The sequence below is a fragment of the Poromitra crassiceps genome (assembly GCF_964638095.1).
Source record: "Poromitra crassiceps genome assembly, chromosome: 7".
Lineage (NCBI taxonomy): Eukaryota > Metazoa > Chordata > Actinopteri > Beryciformes > Melamphaidae > Poromitra > Poromitra crassiceps.
Window position 1 is genome coordinate 47,410,893 of NC_139628.1, and position 11,835 is coordinate 47,422,727.

The window sequence follows — 11,835 nt, forward strand, 5'->3', positions numbered from 1 at the left end:
ATTGCTGTGGATTGGCGGGTCTGTCCTCCGCAGTGCGACCAGAGAAGCGGCGTGCAACCTCACATTACAGTCTGAAGGGCGGGTCCTTTTCTTTCTGTTGTAGCTTCAGCTTATTGTGGGGGAAAACTGATTTTAAAACGGTTTACAGCCAAAACTTAATTGGTTTTAAAACGGTTTACCGCCACAGCTGAATAGACAAAACTACACTGATTTTAAAACGGTTCACACCCACAGCTGAATAGACAAAACTACACTGATTTTAAAACGGTTTACAGCCACAACTGAATAGACAAAACTACACTGATTTTAAAACGGTTTACAGCCACAGCTGAATAGACAAAACTTCACTTTCGCACCAGTAGCTTCCCCAACTCTGATCAGTGTAAATCCTTCCCCCATTCAGATTAGAGGTGTGCTGATAGCACATATGATCATCTCTGTGTTTTGGATATTTGAATATAAATGATACATTTGTATACATAATATACAAATAAAAGGGAGAATCAACTCAGGCAATTGAAGCTGTTGTACAAATGTATTTTTAATTGCAATCATAGCTTCCTAAACATACAAAAAGAAAAATTTTAGATACAACTTTTACTGTCAAAAACCATGTATGTACCTCAACTGCAAGAACTGACAATTTACAGCGTACATATTAAAAATATCAAACTGAAAAGGGAAATGAAAAGTGCCTTCGTGTACCACTGGTATCTTCCCCAGGATACAGACCAACCTTCAAATGTCAATTTCACTCAAAAATGTAGTTTTTTCTTTTTATTCTGTGGGCATTTTGAGTGATGCAATGTTCTTTTGTTTCAACACTTCATATGGATGGTATAATCCTGCTGTTTCATAAGGAGGCTCACGTCACTAAACAACAAAACATCTTGGCATCATCAAAGCAAGGACTAGGGAACGTATAGCTTTAAGATGTCCGATTTATGAGCGAACTACCCCTTTAAAACAGAGCTGGAGCTTTTGTTAACAATGACTGTAACCATGAGGCTGGATAGCCAGGCTAGATTACCACTACTCTACCAATATCCAGCCAATTAACTAACACACCAAGAAACACACAAACACACACACACACACACACGCACACACACCGGCACGCACGCACACACACAGAGATAACGTCTGGATATGTGCAATTATAATCGGCAGGGGATTTCCTTTAAAAAGTATATAGGAAAATTCAGACTAAGACTACAACACACACACACGCACACGCACACACACTCTAGTTTAAACATTCATCATTAAAACATATGTCATTTATATGGAGGGTTATACTACAGCTTGTTTAAATGCATAAAGATCGAGTGAGTAAATGAGGCTGTGGGAAGACACTAGGGGGCACCTCTGAGGAGCATCCACACATAAAACATAAAAAAAAAATATCCACCCTCAAACTCTTAACTGTTAAGGAGAACTTCACCAAAAAACAACTTGTTTATTTTGCACACGATCTCACAGTGTAAACCGTTTTGCAGACATTAATTTAGTTTGACAGTTATTGAGCGTTGACGTGAGTTAAGTGTGGACCAGTCATGTCATCACAAGACTGTGCGCAATGATTCAGCGCCTTCTGATGACATCACTGGTCCACACTAAACGAAATAAATGCCTGCAAAACGGTTTACAGTTTTCGGATATGTGTGAGATGATCATGTGCAAAATGAATCGGCGTTGTTTTTCGGCTCCTTTAACAGCAGTTGGTGACTACCTTGCTTTTCAGTTCATTTTGTTGTTTGGAGGTGTTATCTTTCTTATTCCCCCGGATAATAGAGCACCACAGGAATGAGTCCGGAAGTAGCATGTTGGATCTTAATGAATGGGGATTTCACTTAAAATGCATAAAATAAGATCTGTGGTTTAGCAAAAGTTTATGGGAGTGGTAAATTGTGTTCAGCAGGATAATCTTCACAAACGTGGATCACTCTTATGACTTTTGAAACAAAACTCGTATTTTTTTTCCCAACGCAATTTTCAGAAAACGCTTCAAAAATCCTAAAAGTGATTCCCGTTTGTGAAGATTATCCCGCTGAACACAAATTACAACTCCCATAAACTCTTGTTAACCACAGACCCTTATTTTACGCATTTAAGCGAAATCCCCATTCTGAAAGCCCATTGTCCGGGACTTCCGCCTTCCGACTACAACCAGACGTCATCCCTGCAGCACTCTATGCCAAACATAAAGGATGTGATATCACGGGCATGATGCAACCCGATATCATAACAAAGAAGGTAAAGAAAATTTGCCACCAGTGTTTCCCTAATAGTACTGTACTAACAACCCATATCACCATAGTAACAACCATTATCATCATCATAGTTATCAACAATTTATTTTGCCAATCATAAAATGATGATGATAATGGCTTTCTATTGTAATAAATTAACACAAAACAAGACAGAACAACTATTCATCGTCTTCCTCCTCTTCCTCCTCTTCGTCGTCCTCTTCCTCGTCGTCATCGTCGTCGTCGTCATGGGTAGGCTTCACGGGGGGTTTGGGGGGCAGCTTGCCCTTTGACTTGTATTCTGCCACATCCTGCAGCACAGGACAAACACAGCTTATTATATTCAGCACAATTAGACAGCCAAAGTCACGCCCTCTTCCACGTTAGCCATACCAACCAAGGGATCTCATCCGCCATTCTTTTTTCCACAGACATTTCTTAAAATGCTTATAAAAAAGTTTTACTTGGTCAAACTCAGCTATATTTAGAATCAGGAGAGACCATGTAACATTTCACTCCGCCCTCAACAACAACAACAAAATACAGATAATTTTATTGTCTTTAAGTTTTGGTCCAAATGAAATGTTCTATGTTCCCTCGTGATTCTAAATATAGCTGAATCGCTTGGTTTGACCAAGTAAAACTATTTTTATAAGCATTTTACGAAGTGTCTATGGAAAAAAGAATGGCGGCTGAAATACCTTGATTTCAAGCACTTTTCAAGGACAAATTATTTCAAAATTTCGGGCCAATAATTCACAGAGATGTTCACATATACAAGTCTCATTAGTCTTATATTGCAAATGTGTTTCCTGTCATGCTTACACATCAGAATAAATCATTAACACGCAATCCTCAGCATTTCTTCAGTGCTCTAAAGTCCTAGGCGACACAGCACAGTGTGGAGAGTGATACTAAAGACTAGGGGTGGGGGAAAAAATCGATTCACCTAAGTATCGCGATTTTTAATGTCACGATTTTTTGGATCGATCTTTTATTCCAGAATCGATAATCGCAAATTTTTTTTTTTTTTTATTATTATTTTTTTTTTGGGTGCTTGCAGTCAGGCCACTCACTGAACAGCAGGCCAGGCGCCGCCTACTGGTTTACTAGTGGTTTTATTACTTTATTAGTTAGTCTGAAGTAATAATTACACTTCAGGGTTAAAGTGGGTGCATCTCATTGTAAAATTGGACTTCAAACGGCCCAAATCTGGCTTCAAACGGCCCAAATTTCACGCGCGTTGGCCCATATCGGCCTGGCCTGCTTGGTATCTAATGCCCGGCCTGAATTATGATCCCAGTCCGCCCCTGTTTTTAACTTTATCGCCCAGCCCTACTCATGATATATAATATACAGTCTCTAGTGTATGATTCAACTTTTCCCATGTTCTAATCTAGTGTAAAAAAGCAAACAAACTGAAAAAAGAAAAGAAAAAAATAAACAAAAATCGCAATAAATCGTAATATCGAATCGCAATAATCATAGAATCGCAATACTTAAGAATCGCAATATAAATCGAATCGGCACCCAAGAATCGTGATAGTATCGAATCGGGAGATAAGTGAATCGCCACAGCCCTACTAAAGACCTAGGTGACACAGCACAGTGTGGAGAGTGGTACTAAAGACCTAGGTGACACAGCACAGTGTGGAGAGTGATACTAAAGACCTAGGCGACACAGCACAGTGTGGAGAGTGGTACTAAAGACCTAGGTGACACAGCACAGTGTGGAGAGTGATACTAAAGACCTAGGTGACACAGCACAGTGTGGAGAGTGATACTAAAGACCTAGGCGACACAGCACAGTGTGGAGAGTGGTACTAAAGACCTAGGCGACACAGCACAGTGTGGAGAGTGACTAAAGACCTAGGTGACACAGCACAGTGTGGAGAGTGATACTAAAGACCTAGGCGACACAGCACAGTGTGGAGAGTGGTACTAAAGACCTAGGTGACACAGCACAGTGTGGAGAGTGGTACTAAAGACCTAGGCGACACAGCACAGTGTGGAGAGTGACTAAAGACCTAGGCGACACAGCACAGTGTGGAGAGTGATACTAAAGACCTAGGTGACACAGCACAGTGTGGAGAGTGATACTAAAGACCTAGGTGACACAGCACAGTGTGGAGAGTGATACTAAAGACCTAGGCGACACAGCACAGTGTGGAGAGTGATACTAAAGACCTAGGCGACACAGCACAGTGTGGAGAGTGATACTAAAGACCTAGGCGACACAGCACAGTGTGGAGAGTGATACTAAAGACCTAGGTGACACAGCACAGTGTGGAGAGTGACTAAAGACCTAGGCGACACAGCACAGTGTGGAGAGTGGTACTAAAGACCTAGGTGACACAGCACAGTGTGGAGAGTGATACTAAAGACCTAGGTGACACAGCACAGTGTGGAGAGTGATACTAAAGACCTAGGCGACACAGCACAGTGTGGAGAGTGGTACTAAAGACCTAGGTGACACAGCACAGTGTGGAGAGTGACTAAAGACCTAGGCGACACAGCACAGTGTGGAGAGTGACTAAAGACCTAGGTGACACAGCACAGTGTGGAGAGTGATACTAAAGACCTAGGTGACACAGCACAGTGTGGAGAGTGACTAAAGACCTAGGTGACACAGCACAGTGTGGAGAGTGATACTAAAGACCTAGGCGACACAGCACAGTGTGGAGAGTGACTAAAGACCTAGGCGACACAGCACAGTGTGGAGAGTGATACTAAAGACCTAGGTGACACAGCACAGTGTGGAGAGTGATACTAAAGACCTAGGTGACACAGCACAGTGTGGAGAGTGATACTAAAGACCTAGGCGACACAGCACAGTGTGGAGAGTGATACTAAAGACCTAGGTGACACAGCACAGTGTGGAGAGTGATACTAAAGACCTAGGCGACACAGCACAGTGTGGAGAGTGATACTAAAGACCTAGGCGACACAGCACAGTGTGGAGAGTGATACTAAAGACCTAGGTGACACAGCACAGTGTGGAGAGTGATACTAAAGACCTAGGTGACACAGCACAGTGTGGAGAGTGATACTAAAGACCTAGGCGACACAGCACAGTGTGGAGAGTGATACTAAAGACCTAGGTGACACAGCACAGTGTGGAGAGTGATACTAAAGACCTAGGCGACACAGCACAGTGTGGATAGTGACTAAAGACCTAGGTGACATGGCACAGTGTGGAGAGTGACTAAAGACCTAGGTGACACAGCACAGTGTGGAGAGTGATACTAAAGACCTAGGCGACACTGCACAGTGTGGAGAGTGATACTAAAGACCTAGGCAACACACCCACCTTGTTTCCCCTCATTGACTGATAGGTGTTGTGAACATATAGATGAGTAAACTATCTGCCTAATTTCAAAGAGGTGGCTAAACTGCGCTTACTTGCGTTTACCCTCCACTACGCCCCTGGGCATCATCACCACCTAACTGACTCGTATATGAATGCTTCGGCTACTTTACCTTCTGGTACTTTTCCTTGAGCTTGTTGGCCTTCTGCAGGTAGGGCTGCTTGGTGGCATCCGTCAGGTTGTTCCACGACTCTCCCAGTTTTTTGGCCACATCCCCGATACCCAGACTGGGATCCACGGCCTTGACCTTTGGCCGGTGCTCCGAGCAGAAGATAAAGAAGCCAGAGCTAAAAGTGCAGGAAAAGAGGGGGGGGAATACAGTTTGATTAAGATGCCAAACAATTCTATGAGTCCACTAGAAATAGACTTGATTGCCAAAATATATTAAAGCACATCTTAAGTCTATCTGGACTGGGTGTAAAAAGTAAAACGGATAGTTCCAGTCCTTGATTACGATTGGCTGAGATGCGTTCGAGGCCACTGTAAAATACTGGGGGTGGGGTGGGGGAGGGGGGGGTGGATGAGTGGATGACATCACAGTGGGGTGGATGATGTCACACACATTTGCATATCTGGTCACTTACGGTGGTCTCTTGGGTGCGTTGGGATCCTTCTTCCTCCCCTTCTTCCTGCCAGGCGCGTAGGTCTGCATCTCCTGGTCAAAGCGGACCTTGTCCTGCCGAGCCAGGTCCTCAAATTTGCCCTTCTCCTTACTGGTCATTGTCTGGGGAGTGAAAAACCAATGTACCCCATCACAAACTCACATCCACCCTTACTTCATTCACACTGTCTGAGATGTGGAAAAATTTGGAATTTAGTTAAACTCTTACTACACATCGTCTGGGAAGTGAAAAACAAATGATAGTAAACCGATGATAGTATGGTGCAAATTTCGGCAGGGTTCCCACATATTTCCATGGATACACAATTTCAAAACTTTTCCATAATTTTTCAAGGATCCATAATAGAATTTCCATGTAATGTGAGGCGGTGACTCAGAGTCAATACCAGAAATGATTACTACAATTTTATTTTAGTGCTTTAGAGTCATTCCATTACTTTCCCAGGTTTTCCATGACCATGGGAACCCTGGTTCTGTACTGTTTGTGACCTTCGATCTAAACATCTCTATAGTGATGCAGAAACAGGAAGGTATGTCAATGATAACACCTGTATTGTGTTATACATTATATTGAGAAAGCAAGAAAACCAATAATAATAATAATAACAACAACAACAACAACAACAACAACAACAACAATAGTAATAATAATAATCTCACCTTCCACCTCCCAGAGCACTTCCTGGAGAAATCGGCAAAGTTGACAGGAATCTCGGGAGTCTTCTTGTTGTGCTCCTCACGGCACGTCTGGATGAAGTAGGCATAGGCCGACATCCTGCCCTTGGGCTTCCTGGGGTCGCCCTACATATGGATCAACAAATTATTACTTTTTAAATTATTCAACCATCCAAAATGACTAAGAACACATCATTATTGAGAGCAACAGACTGGGGGAGTAGGTGCAGGGGGGAGGAGGTTTAGGAATGGTGATTGTAAAAGGACCAGTGTGTAGGATTTAGTGGCATCTAGTGGGGAGGTTGCAGATTGCAACCAACTGTATACCCCTCCATAATCATTATTTTGGGATCAAAAAGGTGACTGTCGCACCTAAAGTTGACTAGTTTGCATCCCTGAACATAAACACAACGATTTTATTTTCAGATGATTATACACACTAATTAAAAAATGCTTATGAATATTATATCCGTTTCTGCCTAGTCTGTTCCCCTATAGATGCCTCGGAATTCTACTCACTAGACTTGTAATGGTGACTCGGGGGTGCCATCCCCATTCCATCCCTTGTGAACAACTCCCCTGTGATGAGCATATAAATAACAACGGCGACGACGCGGCAAAAAGGCCACGCCTGCAAAGTGCAGAACCCAATTCAATTTCTATGAGCAAAAGAGTGGATTGCATTTTTTTCTGTTCTAATAATTGATGTGAAAGTATGAGGTGTAATTCAATGTTTCACGGCTGTCAAACAACAGTATGATTAAAATGTTTTTCCTTGAAGTCTCAAAAGACAAACATGACTCCTCTTCTGTACGTGGAAGTTGGAGAGTTTGCTAGCTTGTTGGCATTTTTCCAGAATTTTTTTAATGGAAAATGATGCATAAGATTTCACACATAAATGATGAGAACACAAAACCAATTTTTTGCCTCATAGTCATATCACTTGTACCGCACTTGTGGGTGTGGCTCGTTTGAAGTGTCACATCATTCTTTATTAGCAAAAAAAGAATCTTCATTGGAAATGAATGAGTGATGTGTTCAAAATGTCCTGTCTGAAAGAGGCAGAAGAGTAGCAGAGATTACCAACCTTGACCTTGGCCATCGTGTCGGTTGGTCAGGAGTTAGGAGTGACTGGATTAAACCTAGAGAGAAGAGAGAAAACCACATAAAGGCCTTATTAGACTTAATTGCTCTGCTGGTTTGTGTGTGTGTGTGTGTGTGGGGGGGGGGGGGGGTATGGTGGCGAGATGTTGTCAGGCAGACACAAGTTATTTATGTGAGGCAAAAATAATCTAGACAGCCAAAGAACAGTCTTCTCTGGCCATGTAATGCTATACTGAAGCCCCGTGGAAAAGGCAAGAGGGGGTCGTTGATATGATGAAGCACAACACACAGCTAAGTGAAAATTATCTAGCTTAGTTAGCCTGGCTGACCTTTCAAGTTCATACTACACTAGGTAGGGCCTATAGTTATATATAGAAATTAAATCTTAATTTGATCAACCAATAAATATGTAGCCTAATCCAGTGGTTCTTAAACCGTTTCATGTCATTAACTACTAAACTGACACAAATTAGACCAGGGACTCCCAATTTGGGAATAATCAAACAAAAATAATGTTTGTTCTGTTCCCTGCATTCATTGAACAAAATAACTAAATTAACAGACCCCCCAAAAATGCCTGTAATGTGCAAACTATTCCTTGACATAGCTTTTCTGATAAGCTTTTTATTATTGCTATTGTCATTATTATTGTTGTTGTTGATATTATTATTATTAAAATTTTGTGATAAATTATTTAAAACATTAGCTAAATAAACCCCAAATGCACGGTCATAGTTGTGAAAAATGTTAATCAAATGTTGAAATATTTGGGCAGATTGCCTCCAACCTTATCAAAATGTCCCTGCTAATAAAGGACCCTCGCCATCATGGTGCCACCGCCTACATCATGTCATTACCCTGTTACAAACTTCTGTCTGCCCAATCTGCATGAAGCCTCTCTCACCACCACAATTATTCATCTTCCATTTTGAGAAACGCGTCCTCGTCAGAGAAACAGCTGTTTATTTTCCTCCATCTTGCCTTCTTCGACCTTATTTCTTCAAAAATAGTATTATTAGTGTGTGTTTTTTAATCACTGTGCCGCGCACTATAGTGTTAGGGAGCCAGTAACATAGTCATAGTACTAGTAGTACTGGTCTATACAGCTCTCAACAGCCTCCCATTGACTAAAATGGCTTCTGTACAAACGGACGGAGAAAGACTACTGTGAAGGTACCCAGAATTAACAAGAAGACTTCCGCTTACAGCTTTCAAAATAAAACTCAAACTCAATCGGTCAATTTCACAGGTTTTGTTTGAATCCAGCAAAGTAATCATCACAATGTTGGGTGAAAATAAACAAGCAAGATGAAATGTCCGAATCTCAGCAGCATTAATTTTATTGCTTTTCTTCACAATAAACCGCTAAAATGTTTCGGGAATAATCTGTTGTAGTAGTGAAAATATATACTGTTGTCCCAAAATATCCTATTCAAGGCATATATTCATAGCCATATAGCTTATTATGTAAATTTTATTTTTCTTCATAATCTCCATTTTCATCATTATACACTCCATATTATATACTTATATTGGTATTTTATTTCACTGTGCATAATGCTTCATCCCCCATGTATTCGCATACATATTTTCATTCTTTTTTGTCTCAGTAACAGCAGACTTACTAACTTACTAACACTACTACTATTTTGCATACCCTCAATACTAAAGACAGAACTCTTCATACAACACATTTATAACACATACAGTAACACATAATACAGTATTGTGTGATTATATGAGCCGTTTTGTGGCTAATTATATTTTGCATATATCTTATTTGTACTCTATGCTATATCTACTACTATTTATTAACTAGGATACTGGGGGTGCTTCTTATATATAAGCTATATACACAAAACTCACTCATTCGCGAGTGTACCCTCTTATTCTGAAGGCAGACTCGTTCTATTTCCGGTAATGTCGTGTGTAACTGTGGAAGCTTGACGCAGACGCCGTGCCTGTATGAAGGGAAGGCTGAGTAACAAAGCAGCGCACACCCCCTCTGCTCTGCAGGCTGTTATGAGCAAATGCGACTGTATATTAAAAACAACAACATAATATACTCAGATAAAATAACGTGTTGTAATCTGGCATCATTTGCACGGCTGTCACCACGACTTGGGCGTCGTTAGACAGTTTTCTGAAGTTGCATCTCCGACTGAGGCAATTGGTGCAGTGCTGCCTCTAACAAAGACAGTGCGCCAGCCATTTCCAATGGCAGCGTTTCACTGGCGCGTGCAAGTTGCAAAAGATAGAAAAGAGGACAAAAATGGCATTTCTTTAATACAGGGAAATAGAGATAGAAGAATGCGAGCAGAAACGAAAAGGAGCGGCATTTTTGGCTGTTCCAGAAATTGTTTTTTCTCCAAGAAAATCCCCGTCGCTTCTCTATGTAGGAGCAGCTTCTTGTCAATGGTCTACATAGCCAGCCATTTTAACGCACACAGGCTGAGCGTCCATCTGACTGGCGAGCAGCAAAGTGTCAAAAACTGCTTTCCTAACATGAATCTGACAATATTTTAATATGGTCGAATAAAGATAATCGCCCCGGGTGGAAACCGAACATTGCATGGGTTGGTGCATGGATCATTTCAGATTTGTCATCGAAATCGTGCTCCATAGGAAGGAGAGCGTTGGGCTCAGACAGGGGACAGCCAGCCATAGTGTTACACATACGGCACACGGATGGAAAAGACACTTTGATAACTTTTTGATAGTTCAAACTCGAGGAAAAACAGCACCGAGTCGAGCATAACATTCTAATACACGTTTCCCTCGTGAAAAAACGAACGCAGGAGGTAATTTAAGCACATGAAGTAGTTTTCTATGGATTTATTAGAAATACTCGAGACATTGCAATATTTTGACTATAAAAACACGAGAACAACCAATTCCACCACACTAGAATTAATTAACAGACATCATTTTACAATCTCAAATTTTGAATCACACACATCTGCAAATAAATGTCCCAAAATTGAGTAAAATGCGTGTATAGCCTGGAAATGTAGAAAATAACGAATTAACTAAGCTAATAACTAACTAACTGATAATATCAAATAACTACTAACTAACTAATATATTATAATATTATATTATATTATGAGCATCCTGGGACCATGGACATACCTGTGTTGTGTTGATCAGCTCTCTGTCCGTCTTCCCTGCTCTCTGAAACCACACAGTCTAGCCTACCATCTGAAACACACACACACACACACACACACACACACACACACACACACACACACACACACACACACACACACACACACACACACACACACACACACACACACACACACACACACACACACACACACACACACGCACACGCCTCAGCCATCGCGCTAGCTGGATACGAGAGGAGCCTGATTGGTCGAGAGTCTCAGCGGTTCAAAACAACCTCCGCTGCAGCTGATTGGACGGGGTTTCGCTGCACGCTCTCAGTCCCTTTCCTGCTATCGGTGGAGCCGTGGGCTGAGCCACGTGACGTCACAGAATCAGTGTAGTTCAGTCAGTGTGATTTCTGCCTTAGTGCCTTTAGGCAACACAGGCAGCAATAATCCGGTTATTGGCTTTATTCTAAATAAGATAATATCCCGAATGAGGTGTTTACGTGGGGTTTACGAGGGGTTCCAGGGGCTCCCCAGCAAAAAGGTGAATATCATTATTTTCACTAGCCTATTTTTTTACCTTTATTTAGGGGAGTCGGGGAAAAACTGTTTTTGAAACGGATTGATTTGGTGGACATGGATCGATAGCGCCGCCCAGAGGGCAAAAGTTGAAACAGGTGGTGAGAGGGGTCAGA

General features: G+C 41.6%; 1 protein-coding gene across 1 annotated transcript; it reads right to left on the minus strand.

Annotated features, from left to right (window-relative positions):
- Positions 1-521: 521 nt before the first annotated feature.
- On the minus strand, positions 522-11,203 carry hmgb3a (high mobility group box 3a). Its single transcript, XM_083639685.1, has 6 exons — positions 11,154-11,203; positions 8,005-8,059; positions 6,903-7,043; positions 6,205-6,344; positions 5,733-5,907; positions 522-2,563 (listed from the first exon to the last, which is right to left on the minus strand). The coding sequence occupies exons 2-6, from the start codon at positions 8,017-8,019 to the stop codon at positions 2,432-2,434; spliced, it is 603 nt and encodes a 200-aa protein (XP_083495811.1). The 5' UTR covers positions 8,020-8,059; positions 11,154-11,203; the 3' UTR covers positions 522-2,431.
- Between the last annotated feature and the right edge of the window lie 632 nt (positions 11,204-11,835).

Excerpts from the sequence above, each read along its gene's own strand:
- hmgb3a (XM_083639685.1), bottom strand. Across the intron at positions 5,908-6,204 it reads AACGCACCCAAGAGACCACC|CTCTGGCTTCTTTATCTTCT; the intron begins GTAAGTGACCAG and ends CTGCACTTTTAG. Across the intron at positions 2,564-5,732 it reads TCAAGGAAAAGTACCAGAAG|GATGTGGCAGAATACAAGTC; the intron begins GTAAAGTAGCCG and ends CCTGTGCTGCAG.